This window comes from Moschus berezovskii, chromosome 21 (assembly GCF_049115385.1).
Source record: "Moschus berezovskii isolate FMDL1 chromosome 21, NW_MosBer_1.0, whole genome shotgun sequence".
NCBI classification, from domain to species: domain Eukaryota; kingdom Metazoa; phylum Chordata; class Mammalia; order Artiodactyla; family Moschidae; genus Moschus; species Moschus berezovskii.
In genome coordinates, this window is record NC_142480.1 from 43,425,605 (window position 1) to 43,446,854 (window position 21,250).

Genomic DNA, 21,250 nt, shown 5'->3' on the forward strand with positions numbered 1-21,250 from the left:
GTTGTCAGTATTTTTCATTTCAGCCATTCTGATGGATGGGAATGATGTCTCACTGTAGTTTTACTTTAGCTAATTCCCCAATATGTAAAGGCCTCATATTGTTGATAGGAAAGGCTTCCCTTATAACTCTAAAATAATCTGAATCAAATAAATCTTCTGTTGCAACAACCACAATGCCTAAAGTAGTGTGGAAAGCGTTTTTGACATACATTCTAATGTCTTTTCTCTCTTAGTAATTTGGATAGGTTCTTTTAAAATTTTGGCCACACTGGGTCCCTGCTGTGGCACGTGGGCTTCTCTTGTTGCAGAGCACAGGCTCTACAGGATAAGGGCTCAGCAGCCCCGTGGCACGTGAGATCTTAGTTCCCTGACCAGGGACTGAACTCATATCGTCTGCATTGGAAGGCAGGTTCTTAATCACTGGACCACCAGGGAGGTCCCTGGATGTGTTCCTTCTGTAGGCCTTTCTGTCCTTACAAACTTGAGGAACAGGAGAGTGGTTCACACCTAGGACAATGCAGTCCGCTGTGTAGGAAGAAGAACGTGAAGCAGAAGTTCTCACCAAGGAGGACAAGGAAGCAGAGGTGCTTCTGGCAGACGGGAGAGGGAAATTTAGAAATAATTCATTTATCAAACATCATGTATCCACTGTGTGACAGGTAATGTTCCCAGCTATAGGGGAGATCAGTGAACTAACAGAGATCCCCAGTCTCATGGAGCTGAGAACGTTGCCTCCTCCAAAATTAGAAAAATGAAACAAAAAACAAAGATGAAATAAACCCCTTGATAAAACTTAAAATGATAAAATATCAGTGCTTCCCAGGTGGCTCAGTGGTAAAGAATTCACCTGCCAATGCAGGAGACATGTGTTCCACCCCTGATCTGGGAAGATCCCACATGCTGCGGACCAACAGCTACTGAGCCTGTGCCCTAGAGCCCAGGAGCCACAACTGCTGAGCCCACACGAGCCTGTGCTCCGCAACAAGAGGAGCTACCACAGTGAGAGGCCCATGCAGAAAATAGAGAGTAGCCCCCGCAGCAACAAAGACCCAGCTCAGCTGGAAATAAATAAATTTTAAAAACGAAAAATAAAATCTTGGTTTAAAATATCTTTTAAAGATGATAAAAAATCTAGTAGAAAAATATAGAGGTAACCATGGTGATCCTGAGTTAGACAGAGATTTCTTAGCTAGGAACACCAAAAGCACGTCCACAAAAACAAAGATTAATAATTGGGACTTGGGTAAAATTAAAGAAGTTTGCTTTCTGAAAGGCTGTTAAGAGAATGAAGTGGCATGTTAATACAAAGGAATGTTATTTGGCAATAAAAGGGATTAAAGGACTGACACACGCCACAACATGGATGAACTTTGAAACCCATATGGCTAAATGACAGAAGCCAGACACGAAAGGCCGCATTCGGTAGGATTCCATTTATATGAAATGTACAGAACAAGCAAATCCATCCAGACAGAAAGGAGATTAGTGGCTGCAGGGGCTGAAGGGAGGAGGGGAAGAGGAGGGGTATGGGGTTTCCTTATGGGGTGATGAAATGTTCTGGAATTAGTCACGATGGTTGCACAACCTTGTTTATAGGCTAAAACCACCGAATTGTACAATGGAACATGCTATGTGAATTTTATCTCCACTTGAAAAATGCAACACGTGTCATTGGAAGAATTTCAATAAATGTAATCACCATCCTCTTTCCAGAATAATCCTCCTCCTAAAACACACTCCCTCCTGTATTTTTGTATTTCTTTATGAACAGAAAAAGAGGGAAGATAGCATTGGCTGGTGTACCCATTCCGAAAAGGCAGTGTTCTCTAGCTCCATGCTTCTTGCATGCTTTTGCCTTTGACCCATGCCTGGAATGGGTGTGGGTCTTGCTATCTTGGGTCCTCTTGCTATCTTATGTCAGCATGGACACCTCCTGTGTTGCTCCAGAATACCTCCATCTTCATCTTGTTTGAGTTGGAAATACCATTTTCCGCCCTTTGTTCACCCCAGGAGAGAAGCACCTTCACAGACATCACTGATGCTGAGAAATGCAAACACGGCAGCTGGAGATTGTGTGTATCTGAACTAGAGCTGAACCCTGTCCACACGTGCATCACACTCTACCCCACCACGCTGATCTCATCTCCACAGACACTCTGAGCCTCAGATTCAGCATGGTATCCGTGACCTAGCTTTCCCCAAATGCCCTCTACTATTGATAGAGGACCATTGACACCAAGGACTGTAGCCCCCCAGGCTACTCTGTCCATGGGGTTCTCCAGGCAGTAATACTGGAGTGGGTAGCCATTCCCTTCTCCAGGGGATCTTCCCCACCCAGCGATCAAAGCCTGGCTGTCTGAGCCACCAGAAAAGCCCAGATAAAGGACAAAGGACTTTATCTCTGAAATCTGTGTGGATTCCCCTCTTTTTAAGCTCAATCAGACTCACCATCTGACTGTTCCTCCCAAAACTGTGCACTTCTCTTCTTGCAGTCTTCAGATCCCAACACAAATCAGATAGGCCCATAAGGAAGCAAAAAATATACATAATGTAAATAAATAGGAGCAACAGTCTGTGATTTACACAGACTGAGTCTCTGAACAACACTGCCAGGTCCAGGCCCTGCCTATCCGAGGCGTTCCTGTGTGGGGTCCCTCCTGGAAGATCCCAGGACTGAGCATCTCACCAGACTCAAAGAGGCTGGGTCAGGCAGCAGGTACTAAAGGAACTGGAAATGAGACACTGTCCAGTAGATAAACATGCGGACATCCAGCCTCTCCCTTGAACTTCTTCCTACTCAACATTTGCCATTGATCCATAATCATCTAGGAATCTCCAGGGTCCACTGGGAATTTCTCTGGGATTTGTTCTACCCTTTTGTATGAATGATAACCCCCCAAAAGTCAGAGTTGTAATTGCAAGTTTAGGTCAACCCCCTGTAGTCTCTGTGTTTTTGTGAGTTCGTCACCATTATTTCCAGGCCTAGGAGGTGAATACAGATGGAGGGTATGGTACCCCAGTAGGCAAATTTATCATGGCCCTTGGATACATTTCCTCGTATTCAGTCCATCTAAAAACATGCTTGATCACTTTTCCAGACATTGTGTTGGAAGGTAGAGATACAGAGATGAATATACCCGTACTGCTTCCTAGGTATCTATCCATTCTAGGGTATTTCTGGAGCATAATCTTGGCCTCCTAAGAAAAAAGATTTCAGAAAGATAAGAATGCAATGTTTCTAATGCAAAACAAAACAAAGAAAAAAAGAACAAAAATCACTAACCTTTGTCAGTGAACCTATTTGTTAGTCTCAAACCATGTGGATTCAGGGAGTTCTCTGGTGGTTTGATTGGTTAAGACTCTGGGCCCCCAGTGCATGGGGCCCAGGTTTGATGCCTGGTTGGGGAACTAAGATCCCGAATACCCCGTGGAGTAGCCAAAACAAATAAAGAGATGCTATTTTTAAAGAAAATCAAAACATGTGAATTCACATTTTTGAGAACAGCTGGTCTTTCTCTGTGTGTTACATGATTTTTTTTCTCCCACACTGCCTTCTCTGATGGAGATTGCTGGGCAAGAAGAGACAGTTCTGCTTTTAGGGATTTGTGCCATTTGCTCCTGTCCTGTCAGGGGTCTCCACTGCCCTGTTTCTTTAATCTTGCCATAATTTCTGCCTTCCTTTTGTCCCAACAAATTACAGAGCTGGGGGACTTCCCTGGTAGTCCAGTGGTTGAGAATCCGCCTTCCAGTGCAGGGGACGCAGGTTCCAATTCTGGTCAGGGAAGTAAGATCCCACGTACTATGAGGCAACTAAGCCTGTGCTCCGCAACAATAGAAGCCTGTGTGCCACAGCTAGAGAAAGCCTGGACACAGTGACAAAGATCCAGGGCAACCAGAGGAAAAATAATAAATAAGTAGTAAATTTTAAAAATAATAATTAAAGAACAAATTATGTTATAAATTACAAAAAAAAAAAAAAATTAGAGAGCTGGGAGCTGCCTCTCCAGAAATGGTCTCCCCTTCCATCTTTCATTTCTCAGTGAGTCCACTCTATTCCTAGAGAGAGTACAGTTGATTCTCAGCATCCTGAGAACCACCTCTCTGCTGGAGACCTTGCCTTCCCTCCCTCCTGCTGGGGTGAGGAGTCCGTGCCCTGGGGATTGGGGTCAGCTGTCCCGAGGCTTCTGTAAGCACCACGTCGTCTTCGTTGTTGTTCAATTGCTCAGTCATGTCCTACTCTTTTCTGACTTCATGGACCGCAGCCCTCCAGGCTTCCCTGTCCTTCACCATCTCCCCGAGTTTGCTCAAATTCATGTCCATTGAGTCAGTGGTGCCATCCAACCGTCTCATCCTCGGTCACCCCCTTCTCCTCCTGCCTTCAATGTTTCCCAGGATCAGGGTCTTTTCCAATGAGTTGGCTCTTCTGATCAGGTGGCCAAAGTATTGGAGCTTCAGCTTCAGCATACGTCTTCTAGATCTGTGCAACTGTGGTGTGGCAGTGGAGGCAGATGGACATGATTGAAAGGAGGGTCTCAAGGAAGAGGCGGAGCTCACTGGCAGTGGGAGTCCAGGATGACCACCATCTGGCACTGAGAACGCCCAGCTGTTTGACATCACTCCTGGGCTTGCTGTTTCTGCATCAGATCCACCAGTCGTTCCAGATCATGCAGCTGTTGTCTCTGCTTGTCCAAGTGCTTCTTCAGGACCCAACATGCTTTCCTTGGCTGCCGCGCTGGTGGTAGGGACGTTCTGTGTTGCTTCAGGCACTTCTGGATATTCTGTTTGAGCCATCACACGTCTGAGACAGAAAGTCTGCATTCCTGCATGTTCTGGTGGAAGAGCAGGCAAGTGGAACTCTCCTGCACCCTTTCTTTATGTCATGGGTTGATTGCCCTGCCTACCTGCTCTGTTTCTTAGTCGTGTCTGACTCTTTGCGACCCCATAGACTATAGTCTGCCAGGCTCTGCTGCCCATGGGATTCTCCAGGCAAGAATACAGGAGTGGGTTGCCATTGCCTTCTCCAGGGGATCTTCCCGACCCAAGGATGGAACCCAGGCCTTCTACATTGCAGGCAGATTCTTTACCATCTGAGCCACCAGGGAAGCCCCTTCTCAGAAATTCAACCTCAAAAACTCAGGGTTGGGTGTGATGAATTGGGAGATGGGGACTGACATATATACACTGTTGATACTGTGCATATATACACTATTGTAAAATAAATAACTGATAAGAACCTTAAAAAATAAAGTTATAAAAGACATTAAAAATTAAAAAAAAAACCCCAAAAAACTCAGGGTTTTTGTCTGTGAGCCAAACTGCCAAGCCAGATTTGTGTTCAGTAGTGACTCCCTTTATGAGGTGGACGCGGGTAGAAAGTGCACATATGACCTGGTCAGCCTTTTTCAGGTCAAAGTGGAAGGGTCATTCTCCATACACCTGTCATGTTGAATGTGATGGAGAGAAGAACAATGTTTCACTTCAGTTTTGTTCGGCTCTTTGTGACCCCATGGACTGTAGCCTGCCAGACTCCTCTGTCCATGGGATTCTCCAGGCAAGAATACTGGAATGGGTTGCCATGCCCTCCTCCAGGGGATCTTCCCCACCCAGGGATTGAGCCCTCATCTCTTGTGTCTCCTGCGTTGGCAAGTGGGTTATTTACCACTGTGCCACCTAGTCGCCAGCTTCTCACGGGCTCTTTGTGGGTATGATTTTTGGACTCGTTCATCCAGAAGAATCAGGCTGAGATAAGTTTCCTCTGTTGCCCAAGCTTCTGGGAAACAGAATAAACAGAATAAACTTCGGAACTCCCTTTTCCTCATCTATTACCGAAATTCCCTCCAGCATTAAACTTCTGTGGTTCCATAAAACCCAGTCAGCATCTTCCTTCCTCTTCAGGGGTTCTATCTTTGTCAGGAAATGTTGAGGTCCTGGGTAGGTGACCAGATGTCCTGGTTTTCTTCATTTCTGGGACATAGGACTTTAACTGCTAAAAAGGTAAAAGTCTCAGGTCAACCAGGATAAGTAGATTTCCCTAGTCCTGGGGAAAATAGGGTTTTTGTTTTTGTTTTTTTTTTTCGCTTTTTAGATGACTACTTTCTCCCCCATTCTTGTTTTTTAATTAATTAATCAATTTACTTTTGACTGCATTGGGTCGGGTCTTTGTTGCTGTGTGCAGTGAGCAGGGGCTCCTCTCTGGTTGCAGTGTGCCGGCTTCTCATTGCTATGGCTTCTTGTTGCAGAGCACAGGCTCTAGGGTGTGTGGGCTTCAGTAGTTGTGCACCTGGGCCACGGCATGTGGATCTTAGTTCCCAGACCAGGGATCAAACCAGTGTCCCCTGCACTGGCAGGCAGATTCTTAACCACTAGACCAAAAGGGAAGTTCTGAAAAACAGGTTTCTTTGTGGATAAAGTCCTTTCCACATCTACACTATCAAATATTCCTAAAATTCAAGATCTATTTTTATTGAAAAGGAAAGGTGAAATTCTTTTCAGGCATAGCTTTAAAAATATTTTTGAATTTCTTGTTTTTCTGATAGAAAAATGAAGTGTGACTTTTCCTACTCTTTGCTGCAGTGTAGTATTTGTTATAGGACTGTCACTGATCATTGGTAAAAGGCTGGTCTTGGCGGATGTAAAAATCTGAGGCACTTGGGCTCTGTATGCTTCTGCAAAGTAGAATCCAGCAGGCAGAGGACAGCCCTTCAATAAGGAGACCCAGATGATGGTGCCTTAAAGTGAAAGCAGAAAGCTGGGGTGTGTGAACCTAGATGGAGGTCTGTGGGCAGCCACTTTTTTCTCCCCAGCAGAATAACAGAGTCCCAGGGATCTCTGTAATCTGCTCAGAAGGTCTGAAGTCAAGCTGGATTTCAGTTCCTTTGGATGTTGGGCCATCTCTAGGATTGGAAGATCCTGGGCACACCGAGAACCAACATTCCCATCTTGGCCCTTGCCACACAGCTTGACTTTCTGCCTCTCTCCATTACTTTAACTTCTTCTTCTTTTTTTTAATGGGGACCATTTTCAAAGTCTTTATTGAACATGTTACAATACTGCTTCTGTTTTTTTTTAAATGTTTTGTTTTTTTGGCCACAAGGCATGTGGGATCTTTGCTCCCAGACCAGGGATTGAACCTATACCCCCTGTGTTGGAGGGTGGATTCTTAGCCACTGGACCACCAGGGAGTCCCTCTGCCCTTTTTTCTTTATCTTCAGGCTGTCTGTTTGGAACATGCCATTTCTCTATCACCTGGCTCCAGCATCATGAAGCTGTCTTCTCAGGCAACAGGAAATGCCTTCACCCTTGGGTTCTCAAGTGTTTCCTGTATGTTGTTTTTTAGAAATCCTTGTTGATCCTGGTTCAGGTTAGGCTAAACGCCACCCTTCACTTACTACTCTTGGCACCTCCTCATACTTCTTCCCCGACCACATACCCACAAAATTGTAGGAGAACCACTCAAAGTCAGGGGCAAAGCTCGAAGATTCCAGAGTTGAAACTCTTACTTCCCCAATCCTCCTGACCTTGGTCCTCTTTCCCTTTGCCCCCAACCCCAGCCCATCCCTCTCACTTGAGCTCAGCCAGTTTTCATCATGATCCAAAGCTAACCACGTCTCATCCCAGCTCTCCACTGCCCTCCATGCGTTCCATCTCCCTGAGGCAGACAGGAATGACAATACAAGTGTGCACACCCATCCCTGGCTCAGACACAGGGTCTGAGACCTATCCAGAAACCTCTCAAGCTGCCAGCAGTCGTGATGAACTCACTGTGGAGCTGGACAGTTGAGGAACCTGCCTCTGCTTCCTCTGTCCAATGCTTGTGACTTAGAGCAAGATGAATTTCTTATAGTTTTTCCAAAAATTTTTAATTTTTATTTTATATTGGAGTTGAGTTGATTTACAATGTTGTGTTAGGTTCAGATGTCCAGCAAAGGAATTCCTTATCATTTAAAGACCATTCGCTGAGTTTCCAATGTATTGCATCAAGACTGATGATCAGAAAGCTTGAAGTAAGCCCCCACTGAAAGCCTCCTCAGGACCACACCCTGGATCATTTCTCTCTTCTGTCCCACCTTCCAGGGAGCTGACCCCTGGAAGAGGCCACACAGAAAGTGTGTGAGCACCCATGCCTAAGACAAAAGTCTCCTCCCCACCCCTCCTATGTGGTGACTTGGAAGTGCATTAACACCTCATTCTGCCAGTGGGAAGTGAACCTAAGGAAACATAACTCCAAGGTTTCTAGCATCTTATTAGCTTTCGGGATCCTGGCTGCTCGCTGAGTTGATGTGACAAGGAGACTTTCCATGACTTCTAAAGGCAGATCTCAGAAGACTAGTCGGGAGTCTAAGGGATCACCAAGGTTTCCAGTAACCCATGTGTGATGTCATCACGATGGAGCTCAGTTCTCTGGGTCCAGCTTATGCCCCAATGTGGCCATGATGAGAACATGAGAGCCCTCTAGGGATGTGGAGACTCCATGAGAAACACGAGCCAGCATGGCTTTTTACTGTCAAGGACCCTGGTGGAAGAGCAGGGCTCACACACTGATAAACCACTGTGATGAAATGTTTTTTCTCTTCCCCCTCAGCGCCAGGTCACGTTTCTTTGTTTTTGGAATTTTTATTTGAGTCTTAAGTGAAATGTGTGGGAAGAATTAGGAGCTGGGCTGTAGAACCAGAGGCCGGCTGCATTCCAGGCATTTTAATCCGGTGTCCTGCTGAGGGGCGGCGTACCTATTTCATGATTTATAAGGGTCTTGGGCTTGGAGACGGGAACCCATTAAGCGCTTTCTGCAAAAGCTGAGCCAACAAGCTGGGCTCCCGGTGGGGCTTCTGATGGGCCCCATCTGTTGGGACCTGTTGACGAAGTCATGCGAATCACAGCCTTCTGAGTTCTTCCCCCAACCCACCTCCCTTTGTCCATCTGCAGGGTGGGTGCTCTCCGCCTAAACCCTTAGCACATTCTGGAATGTCATATTCTTTCCTTTCTTTTTATTTTATATTGGAGTATAACCGACTGACAATGTTGTGACAGTTTCAGGTGGACAGCAAAGGGACTCAGCCATACATATATATATATATCCGTTCTCTCCCAAACTCCTTTCCCATCCAGGCTGCCACATAACATTGAGCAGAATTCCCTGGGCTGTACAGGAGGACCTTGTCGGTTATCCATTTTACTTTTTTTTTCTTCATATAAAGATTTCTTTTTATTAACATAACCACAACAGAATTTTTTACTTCGTATTAACAATCAAAATGGGCATTTTAAAATGACATTTGTCATTCATTACTGACATTCAATAATGCTACTCATTCAATCATAACAACTAAATAATATCAGTTATTAATTCAAACACATTAAGTGGCTTATTGCTGTTGTTGTTTAGTTGCTAAGTGGTGTCTGACTCTTTGCGACCCCATGAACTGTAGCACACCAGGCTGCTCTGTCCATGGGATTTTCCAGGCAAGAATACTGGAGAGGGTAGCCATTTCCTTCACCAAGGGATTGTCACAACCCAGGGATTGAACCCATGTCTCCTGCATTTGCAGGCAGATTCTTTACCACTGAGCCACCTGGGAAGCCCTATCAAGTGCCTGCTGAATGCTTTAATATTGGATGAGACAAAGATAAAGTTAGAGCAATAATTATACAACATCCCATCACAAATATGACAATAATTTCAGATATTCCATATCAAGGTTTTAAAAAAATTTCTAATGCATTTTTAAAAATTTGTTTATTTTGTACTAGGGTATAGCTGATTATCAAAGTTGTGACAGTTTTGGGTGCACAGCAAAGGGACTCAGCCACACACATACATGTATCCATTCTCCCCTAAACCCCTTTCCCATCCAGGCTGCCACATAACACTGAGCAGAGTTCCCTGTGCTGCACAGTAGGTCCTTGTTGGTTATCCATTTTAAATACAGCAGTGTTTACATGTCTATCCCAAACTCCCTAACTATCCCTTCCTCCATCTTTCCCCCGGGAGCCATAAATTAGGAACCTCATATTCTAGGGGTGAGGTTGGGTCTTCGCTGTGTAGCTCCAGCCCTGTGTGTGGCAAGTGGCAGGTGCCACACAAGTGTTTATGGGAAGAACACGCTTGAGAGTGTTTGCGGGAGAAGTAACTTCATAACTGTTGGGCTTCAACATGGTTAACAGGGAGATGACCTTATTTTCCTCCCAGAGGAAGATAAGGAGCTGTTGGGAGGGGAGGTGGGAGGTGGGTCTTGGAAGTGGAGGTAGCACCGTGAGAACCTGGCCGATGCTCTTCCTGCTTTATTCCCCCTCCCAACCTGAGCAGCCTCACGCTTCTACACCCCTGTGCTTCATCCCCATCGCCTTTCACTGTTCATTGGACCCCTCATCAATAGCCTGAATCAGAATACAATCTTTTATTCTTCATGCTTTTCTATATGCCACACTCTTAAAAATAATGAGTGTATATCATTAGTAACATCAGGAAAAGACTTACTATTGCTCTATTTATGATGAGAGTGTGTTTTTGTCTAGCTGTCTATTGCTGGGGGAGGAATTAAGGGAGGATGCAGGTGAAGCCATGTTCTGGCAACTGTTTGGGCTTTTTTCACTATTTCTTCTTCTCTGAACTTACCTGGCAATTCCTGCACTGCCTGGTCTGGCATAGCTGTGTCCAGCTATGGCTCTTTCCTTTTTTCCTTTTTAAGTTCAAAGTGTTGAGGTTCAAACAAATTATTTATTTGGCCTCGCTATGTGGCATGCAGGATCTTAGTTCCTCAACCAGGGATCCAACAATTTCAAGGTAGTGTGGCTAAGTCATTATTTTCTTATTCTGACAAGTGATTTGCTTTTCATTATTTTTCAAGACTTTATAAGTAATATACATTCTTCGTAAAACAAATAGCATTAAAAATTACAAGGATAGGGACTTCCTTGTTGGTCCAGTGGCTTAGACTCTGAGCTCCCAATGCAGGGGGCCCAGGCTCAATTCCCTTTTCAGGGAACTAGATGCTGCAACTAAGATCGGGTGCACTGAAGTAAGCAAATAAATATATATTTTTAAAAATTACATAAAAGATAAATTCACTTGAGATTCTATCATGTGGAAGTTACTAGACTTTCATCTTTCATGAATATAAATGAACACAGAATTTTATATCAGTGCAACAGAACATTCCTGGGTCAGGAAGATTTGTGGAGAAGGAAATGGCAACCCACTCCAGTATTCTTGCCTGGGAAATCCAATGAACAGAGGAGTCTGGTAGGCTACAGTCTATGGGGACTCACAGAGTTGGACGTGACTGAGTGACTAACACTTTTTCTACTATACAGCAAATTTGAGAAAAGGATACCATTTGCTCATCACCAAGATGAAATAGCTGTTTAACATTTTGCCATAACTGCTTCAGATCCCTTTTCTCCAGATGAATGGGTAAAGAAGATGTGGCACATATACACACTGGAGTATCACTCAGCCATTAAAAGGAACAAAATTGGGTCATTTGTAGAGACATGGATGCACTTAGAGACTGTCGCAGAGAGTGAAGTAAGAGAAAACAGAAAGAAAAACAAATCCCACATCTTTATTTTCAGTCAACACTTCTCTCTTTCCTCTGCCTTAATCTGCTTTAAGGAATTCAACCACACAAGTCACTCTGTCCACTCTTCCTCTATTCACAGCTGTACCAATCCATCCAGGAGATTCTTTCTGAAAAACGTTTGCTGCATATCTGTTTATGCAGAAACACAATACGTAATTGCCTTGAGTTATAAAACATGTTCACACACTGGAGAAGGAAATGGCAACCCACTCCAGTGTTCTTGCCTGGAGAATCCCAGGGACGGGGGAGCCTGGTGGGCTGCCGTCTATGGGGTCACACAGAGTCGGACACGACTGAAGTGACTTAGCAGCAGCAGCAGCAGCATAAAACATGTACAATCTTTTAAGTGTAATAGTATGCTTTTAGAAGGTGCGCACACCTCTACGAAATCATTTAAAGTGCGGCACACAAATGTTGTGGGCCTATATCAATCAGTTTATTCATTTCTTTACTAAAGGATGCTTAGACAGGTTCCCAGTTTTTCACTACAACCAGCAGTGCAGTAGGTCCCCTTTTACCTGCCTTGTCATACATGTGTGGGAGGTTTCCTAGGAAAGACACTTGGAGTTGGATCATAGGGTTTGTACATCTTTGATGTGTTGGGATATTGTGTAACCCTTCCCAGAGTGTCTGTCCTGTTTCCTCATATGGTCATAACAATTGAGTTATCAGACCTGGTACATATGAGTGATAGACCTTATCTTGCTTTAATTTTGCACTTTCCTTCATTATTGGTGAGGTTCAGTCTTTTCTCATACATCTAATGCCACTGAGTTTCTGTGAACTGGCAATTCAAACTCTGATCATTTATCTATTAAAACCAATTCTTTTTGTTTTTTTTTGATGCGGACCATTTTTTAAAGTCTTTATTGAATTTGTTTCGTTTTCTGTTTCGGTTTTTAGGGAAGTGAGGCATGTGGGATCTTAGCTCCCAGACCAAGGATTGAACCTGCTCCCCCTGCACTGGAAGGCAACGTCTTAACAACTGGACCACCAAGGAAGCCCCTGGTCATTTATCTATTGAGTTGTGTTTTTCTTATTGACTTTTATGACTCCTTATATTCAGAATAGTCTCTCTCAATGATGTGAATACCACTTCGTTAAGTACATACATTGCAAATATTTCTACCAGTTTATTGGTTGTCTTGTCCATTTCTTTAAGCTGATTATTTTTTAGTGACCTCAAACAAAACTTTTAAAAAATTTCTGTATGGTTTGTGTTCTTTGTGCCTGGTTTAAAATCTCCTTCCCTAACTGATTTCATCAATATATTTTCCCAGAATTTTTTTCTAAAGATTTTACATATATTGCTTTTCAACACTCAGATGTTTTCATCTGTGGGGAATTTATCTTTTGTACATTGTGTAAGATAAGGGTACAGTTACTTCTTTTCCCATGTGCTTTTCCCTGGCACCATTTATTGGAAGTCTGTCTGGCCCTGTGATTTGTAATGCTGACTCTTGTAAATAACAGCTTTGGCTTGCTTCAATGGCGCACATACCAAATATTCTCCTTTCTGAACATGTGCATACTTTCAGATTCTTTATGGTGTTCTACTGATCTAGTTTTCTCTATGCCAATCCCACATCTTCTTTTAAAAGAAAAATGTAGGCTATTTAAAAAAGTTTTTATTGAATTTGTTACAATATTTGCTATTTTATGTTTTGATTTTTTGGCCACAAGGCATGTGGGATCTTAGTTCCCCAATCAGGGATGGAACCTGCACCCCTTGCATTGTAAGGTGAAATCTTAAACATGGGACCACCACTGGACTTCCAGGAAAGTCCCTGGGAGAATTTAAGGAAGAAATAGAGTGTTTGAAGAGTACAACAGATACAAGGTTTTCTAATGAGACCTAAGATCAACCTTTTGTGTTCTTAGATAAGTCACTTAACTTCTCTGAGTCCCAGTTTCTGAATCTATAAACCAGGAGTAATATCCACATCGCAGAGGTTAATAATGGTCACAAAAATAGCATTTGCAAAGAGCCTTCCAGAGAGCCTTGCCTAACACACAAAGCTGAGAATTATTAGCTTCTTTTAAAATTTTATGTAGCCAGATCCCCTGACAGAGTCACTCTTCAGCATACATGCTTTCTACACCCTTTCCTGGGGACGACAAAACACAGCCCTTAGGAAGAGTAATATGAGAGCATCTACCAAACTTCAAGGGCAGGTTCTATGAATCGTTCAGTGACAAAGCTGGCCTGGGCTATTCAGTGTTCAGAGCAAAGTCATTTTTATTGTAATGAAATTTTAAAAGGCAGTTCCATTAGTTACACATATTCACAACTGACTTAATAACTGTTAGTCATAGAGAACATTCAAGAAATACAAATGATTTATCCACAGCACAGTTCACATTCATAAGAAGAGAGGTTAAAATAAAAGAGAAATGATTAAGTGCTGAAACTGTCCTCTGAAGCTCATCTGGGAATTCTCTTGTTTTTGGAGGAAATTGAGATTGTTAACCCGAAGCAGGCTACCTTGTTCCCATAAAACCTCCTTTTTTCCACCTCCATGGTCACTGCCCCACGGGCTTTGGCCCTAAGACCCAAGCACACCTACCTATGCATGAAGAGGTGCTGGTATTCCAGCATGATGCCTCTCAAGCTGCCCCAGCCCCCAGGCAGTGAGGAAAAGGAGGACAGTCAGATCCCTTTGTACCCAAGATGAGGATCTGGCCAGGAGAGAGGGCTGGATGGACAAGTTGGGTTGTCTCTGGCAAGTCAGGACACAGCGACTTAATGACCAATCCCGTACTTCCCAGTAAAAGAAGAAGCATTTCCACCCTGACTTATGACTGGCTACAGCTGTTAAGTGACTGGAATGGTCCTGCTTATGTCACAAATGTTAGGGAGCAGGTACATCGGGCGGCGGGGGTAGAGATTCAGGGCTCATCTGCTAGTCCAGGTGCTGACGTAGAGGGAAGGGAACACGGTCATTTCCCTGGGGCCTGACTCATCTCTAGACCGAGACTAGTCACAGCACTGACAGTGTCAAGGGTGGCTAGTCTGGGGGACAGAGCCTCTTATGGACTCAGGAGAGTCATGTTCTTCAATGTCAGTCCCATCAACTACCATATTCTCATTGCAACAAGTGTTCATGAAACAACAAAAGGGTGAATTTGATCAACTGGGATGCAGAGAAGAATGTGGGTGTCTGTGATGGCTCTGTCGCTCCCTGAAACCAAAACTAAAGATGAAGCCAGTGGGAGGGATATGGAGGCAGAATGTTCTAGAACCCCTGTAGCCACCGTTGCAGTCACTAACCCAGCCTTGGCCAAGCTTCAGTGTGGCTGTGTCTGTGTGCTCACCAATGGTTCAGACAGCAACCACATGGCTCTTTTTTGGGGAGAGCCTTCTGCTTGCTCAGCCGAAGGAAGCCACTGGAAGGCATGGGAGATGCAAGATGAGGTGTGAGTGAGGAAGAGAGTCCTGGAGCCAAAGTCCTAGTGTTGTTCCCCTTCTCAATCCAGCTTTTCGTCCATCTCTAGTAGGAAAGGAAGTTGAGCTGAAGGCCACGCCGACGCAGGGTCCGTGGGTATCCTGGCCTCCTGGCTGGGCAGGACCAGAGGGAGGGGCTTCTGTAAACTGGCATTACTAGGCTCTCTAGGACTTTAATGCTCATTTGTCTCAAAATTCCTTATGTGTGTCGTGGGGGTGGGGGGTGAAGAATCCCTCAGACATATGGTCCTCTGGTTGCTCCCTGTTTTTTGAGTGGCCACATGGTGGCTTCTAACACTCACAATCAAAGCGTGGAACAGGGAATACAGAAAACAGAAAACTCAAACTGTCAGTTACACTGCAGTCAGACTCCCCTCCAGGGTTCCTGGGACAAGGCTGGAAGGGGAAGTGGGCTTATTTGTTTTTTTTGGCCACACTGTGCTGTGTATAGGATCTTAGTTCCCCGACCAGGAATCAAACCCAGGCCCCAGAAGTGGAAGCTCAGAGTCTTAACCCCTGGACCACCAGGGGAGTCAGGTTGGGGCTGTTTAGTTATGAGGCTCTCCCGTTACATCTGGCTCACTCGCCCGTGAATCCTTGCCTACTAAGACTAAGAAGTGAGAGGTCCTCATCCTAGACATTGCGTAAGTAGATGAAAGGTCCTGGGGGCAAGACTGTTCTCCTCTGTCCTTCTGCATCCCCTCAGCACCCAGTACAGCCTGGGTGGGTGGCAGGCTCCCAGTCAGCGTGCCAATCAGTGTGTGCACCTCAGGAAACCCCCAAATTCCCTCCAAAACCAGAAGAGACAAACATACCTCCCACTCAAACTTAAAGACTCAAAGTCACAAGAAGTCTGTGTTCATTTCACTGAGAACCCATTCTTTGATCCAAAAGCTATTTTGGTGCCTCTTCTGGGGAAATACTTAAGTCTACTGTCTGGGACAAGTTTAAGGCTGCAGGGGGGGCAGAGGTGACCCCAGGGGTGGGGCACACCCAGGGGAGGTCCCTTCTGGGTGTTGGTTCTGTCAGGGTCGGGGGACGTTCAGCCACCTGCCATTTTCCAGGAGCCAAAAGGCTTCTAAATGTTAAAAATGACATCCTGTGTGTCTAAACCCCAAATCCAATCGCCACTATATACACGAAGATTAAAAGCCACTCTAGAAACTGTCAGGTCAGTTTTAATTTAGAGCCCATGACCTGGGATCACAAAAACCTGGCTATAAGCCAAGGGTAAGCTCATGAACAATGCCGGACTTAACACTCTCCGCATGGCTTCTTCCTGCAGGTGGGGCTCACTCCCGATTCAGGCAGCCCAGAAGCGACTCCACTCCGTGGGACCCCTCAAAACCCCAGGAGGAGGGGTACAAGGATTGCTCCGAGCCTGGTGCCTGCAGGGGGCATGGGCTCCTCTGCCTGCTGCGAGGTGGCCATGGGTAGGTAGCGTGTCTCCCTGTGGGTGTTGGTGAGCTGATGGGATGGGGAGGCAGGACAGGAGGGGGACCGTCGGGAAAAGAAGCGGACACAGGAGTTTCTTTTCTTACTGTAAAGGGCACAGGATGGAGTGGTGGTAAGTAAAAACGGAATCATCGCAGATCTGAGAGAAGCAGCAAGCCAGGGACCAGGGGCTCAGAAGTTAGCCAGGCAAGCTTCTAGAAGTCAGCTCTCACTCTGTCTTGAGACAACCTGAGGGATTCAAGGCCCTGGGGTGGGGGAGGTGTGGCAAAACCAGAACTGGAGCCCAAGTCCTCTCCCTCAAAGACCCGCCCTCGGCCCCTCCTGAGAAGCCACTGTCCCCCGCCTGGACCGAAGAACTGACCTAGCAGAGTGAGCAGCTCTGGGCTGGGACTCCTGGGGTCGCTTTCAAGTGTCCGCCTGCTCAGTTCAGCCTGTCTGCCTGGCACCCAGGCCCCGGGCCAGGCTCCCTCTGGTCAGGGAGTCCTCCTCAGCTTGGCTGGGCTCCACCTCTGCCACACACCCTGGATTCTACACGCTCGCTCTTGCCATACACGTCAGACACAGGCACAACACATCCATCAGGACAAGGATTCACGTCACGCGGCACAAAGTACTCGGCTCATGGCAATATGGACAGATGGACGGATGCGGCTGAGCCGGGAGACAGAGGAGCCGGCAGACAGAGGAGCCGGCATCCACCTGGGGGTCCCCGGCTGCTCACCTCCAGCTCTGAGAACACAGGCTACGTGCCCTCTCTCCCCACTACTCCATGAGCCCCACACGGACACAGAAGTTAAAAGCCAGGAGAAACCAGATTCCAGCTTCCAGGGCAGGCCTGGGCATGCCGCTTGGGCTCTCTGGGCTGCAAGTTAACTTTTCATAGACACAAATTGTCCGATAGGAGATTATTCACAACCAGATTTTAGAAACCCAAGGGGTTGGCCTCCCAAGCACACACAAGTAAAATACAATAAATAAACCCACCCCCGACGTCTATCAGGTTCCTGTTTGGTGGTGGAGCAGTCACTGCTGAGGGTTAGAAGCTGAGCAATGCGATGGTGGCAGGGGGATCATGGCAGGGGCGGGGGGAAACGAGGTGTCTTCTGCTGGGGGGGGTCCTGCCACAGGACAAGCAGGGCAAGGGGGGCCCCCATTCATGATGGTGTCGACGTCACAGCAGGGGGGACACTGCTCTGTGAAGCCTGGCTTTGCCCACAGCTACTCCGAAAACGGCGGGAACATGCCCAGGTCGGCAAAATCTTCAATGTTATAGTTGCCGGTCCCCTGGGTTGGATCTCCGGGCATGGGCAGCATGTCCTGCAGGAGAGAGGAAAAGAGCGCAGGGGAGTCGGCTCATCCCTCATTCTCCTGGGCAGTGGCACGTCCCAGGAGCCCAGCCTGCCCCCACCCTCACGGCATCTCTCCAACAGGGCAGCCTGGGAACACATACCCTCCCCCCGCCCCCACCATCTGACAGATGCTCTGCTGGGTTCCTCCAATGTCTGAGACCCTGGGTAGCTTTGCTGTCCTGGGAGATGTCATTGCAGCAGGAAGCTCTATTTAAAGCCTAGCCAGGACACAGGACAAGAGGCCCACTGGTACCAGTTTGGTACCAAGCAAGTTATACACACACCCGACAGTCAAGATACAACAGCACTGCAATGCAGGGAAGGGCAGGAGGGCTACGTGTAAGGAGAACAGAGTGGTCTGTCTTTACCGTGTACATCGAGGACAAGGACAAATCCCTGTGGGTTTAGACTTCACCTTTCACAAGTCCTTCAAGTTCTCTGGGACTCAGACTACCCATCCAGAAAATGGGCAGAGCTATATTTCAATCCTTTATGGCAATTTCCCCAAAGTGTGCTGTGTCCAATTCTTGGCCCATGAGACACTCTGGGAGAAAAGAATTCTGCAGACAAATGAGTTTGGGAAACGAGGTGTACTCTGCTGACCTGAAAACCCTCAGTCATCGTTAGTATATAAAGGCTCTGAGAAGTCCTGTAGTCATACAGACGAACCTATCTGAAGGGCAGGACTAGAGATGCAGACGTAGAGAAGAGACGCGCGGACAGAGCAGGGGAAGGAGAGGGTGGGACAAACTGAGACAAGCATTCACCTATGCATACCCCCACTGTAAAACAGAGAGCTAGTGGGAAGCTGCCAGATAGCACAGGAAGCTCAGCTCAGCGCTCTGTGACGACCTAGAGGGCTGGGATGGCAGGGTGGGAGGGAGGCTCAAGAGGAAGGAGATACATGTAAACGTATGGCAGATTCACTCTGCTGTACAGCAGAAATTAACACAACATTGTAAAGCAATTATATTCTAATTTTTTAAAAAAGAAACCGAATAACTGTTTAATCGTGTCTCACAAATGTATTTGACCAAAAATTCCTTTTAGCATCATGACCCTGAAGAGCCAGGTTAGGGAAATCTGCTTTACATGGTGACTGTGAGGCACAGGATGGGCCAGGGCTCAGCGTGACGGATGGGGGAAGGGGGGATAGGCATCACTGGTCAGGGGTGGTCAAGTGAGGGCCTGGGGGGGACACCTCTCTGCAAGTATAAAAGGATTCTGTCTCTTTGGGGACCTGGGTTCACCTTCACTTGCCTGTGAAGGTGCTGCTTGAACTGGTGGAAAAGGAGCTTGAGGCGTTGCTGCTGTTTAGTCACTAAGTCATGTCCAACTCTTTGCGACCCCATGGACTGTGGCCCACCAGGCTGCTCTGTCCACGGCATTTCCCAGGCAAGAATACTGGAGTGGGTTGCCATTTCCTCCTCCAAGAGATCTTCCCAACGCAGGGATCAAACTCGTGTCTCTTGCATTGGCAGGCGAATTCTTTTCCACTGAGCCACTAGGGAAGCCCCAGCTTGGGGTGAGGGTGGGGTAAATGGAGAGCCTTCCCATGAGAGTTTTATGGTCCTGTGGGTCCCAGATGCGCCCTGCTCCAGCCATGCCTTGCGGGACAGGCTCTGGAATGTGACAGAAGGCACTTGGGGCTCTTGTTATTGGGTGTTTCTCCCTCATGAAGACCTGGTGGGGTGGATGGGACACCAGCAGGTTCACACCCCCCCATTTGGAGCCTCTTCCCAGTGAGAACTTTCCTGGCTGAAAGTGGGGCTCTGACACCCAAGGGGGCAAGTCCTGCACTGTGGTACGCCAGCAATATCTGTTACTGCTGCACACTTAGGGAATGGCTCAAACCGGGGGTCCCCAATCTCTGGGATCTAAAGCCTGATGATCTGAAGTGGAGCTGATGTAATAACAATAGAAATAAAATGCATGATAAATGTAATGCACTTAAATCATCCCGAAACCATCCCCTCCCACTATCCGTGGAAAAACTGTCTTCCACAAAACTGGTTCCTGGTGCCAAAATGGTTGAGGACAGCTGGATCAAACAATGGAGGAGTTGCAAGGCACCCAGGCAACTTCAATCATACGTGCATGGGGCTCGAGAAAGGGGCCTTGCCTCTCTCTTCCTGGAGCCCCTGGAGTTGGGGCTGTGACCTTCCCGGGAGGGGCCAGGACTCACAGTCTCTATCAGCAGTCGGTGCCACAGCAGGGAGGCAGAGACCGAGGGGGAAAGGAAGCAGAGAGAAAGCGCGGGTACCTACGAGAAGGCGGTGCTCGCTGATTTACCTGGAACACTTCAGTCTGACTGGGCTGCTGGTGGGAGTGCGGCTCACCGCTCTGCTGTCCGTGGTGCTGGCTTTGCCACTGCGACCAAACTTCCGAGGGCCGCCCTTGGAACTGCCCGCTACTCTGTCCGCTCTCAGCTGAAAGATCCGAGGTAGAGGACACTTCCTTTAAAAGCCAGCCCATGACTTCGGGAGACCCAAGAACCACTACAGCCCAGAGGACCCCCGCACTCCATCCAGAGCAGGCTGACAGTGCTCGCTGTCCCCCTCTGCCTCAGGCTGGCTGACAGATAAGCTGGTTTGGCACCAAAGAGCTGGATGGGTGAAACAGAAACAGGAGCTCTCTGGCAGATGGTGCGGGTACCGGGCAGTGAGGGTGGTTCTCCCGGAGTGCACCTGCCAGGGTAAACCCTTACAGTCCTTCATGATCACTGCTGGAGGCAGGTCTGTGGCTGAGACAAGCCATTCTTCGATGTGCAGGAGAATGAATATGCAGTCTCTGTCACTCCAGATGCCCCGGCTCACAGGCTGCTTTTTAAAGGAACCCTATCCTACAAGTAGAAGAGCCTCACTCAGCAAAACTTGACCTCCACTAGCCTCACTGCCTTCTGGGTAACTCAGATGAAGCCACATATGGCATTCCATGAGGGTCCTTCCATGGGAGCCAAGAGCCATGGCTCTTTCTGCCCGTCTCTTTAGCAGAGTGTTTCTCAGCACCACTAGTTTGAGAGGAAAGGCATTTGGGTACAGCTTAGACAAGGAGATAGGTCTCTTTGTGGGAACTGCCAAATTAATTTGTGAACAAGAGTGACCTTGCTTCTGTTCATAATTTACAAAAAATAGCTGGTGGAAAAACAAAACTTAGAAAAAAGAGCAGAATTTTGCCTAAAATATTTTAAAGATTAACCCAAGGGGGTGAGAAATGGAATATTTCCTGCCATAACAGTAAACAAGGATGTCACAGTCATCAGCAATTGCAGATACCACGGATGGTGAGCAGGTGAGCCCTGAGGGAACTGAGGAAGAAAATAATACCTGCCATCTAGCAGCCATCAGTCTGCAGCCACTCCCTACTGGGAGCCTTGAGGAAACTAAGGATGTGAAAACATAGGATACTGGCCCCAGACAGGT

General features: G+C 46.8%; 1 protein-coding gene across 3 annotated transcripts in view; it reads right to left on the bottom strand.

Moving 5' to 3' along the window:
- Positions 1 to 17,537: 17,537 nt before the first annotated feature.
- The window catches only part of ARNT2 (aryl hydrocarbon receptor nuclear translocator 2), a 187,417-nt gene continuing 183,704 nt past the window's right edge, over positions 17,538 to 21,250 (bottom strand). For 2 of the 3 annotated variants that reach the window (XM_055417948.2, XM_055417947.2), the window contains exons 18-19: positions 20,121 to 20,257; positions 17,538 to 17,796 (exon numbers count right to left, since the gene is read on the bottom strand). In XM_055417948.2, coding sequence (XP_055273923.1) covers positions 17,698 to 17,796; positions 20,121 to 20,257 — 236 coding nt within the window. In that variant the 3' untranslated portion in view covers positions 17,538 to 17,697. Of the gene's footprint in view, positions 17,797 to 20,095; positions 20,258 to 21,250 lie in introns of all 3 variants that reach the window. The other variant, XM_088829576.1, reaches the window with a different exon arrangement.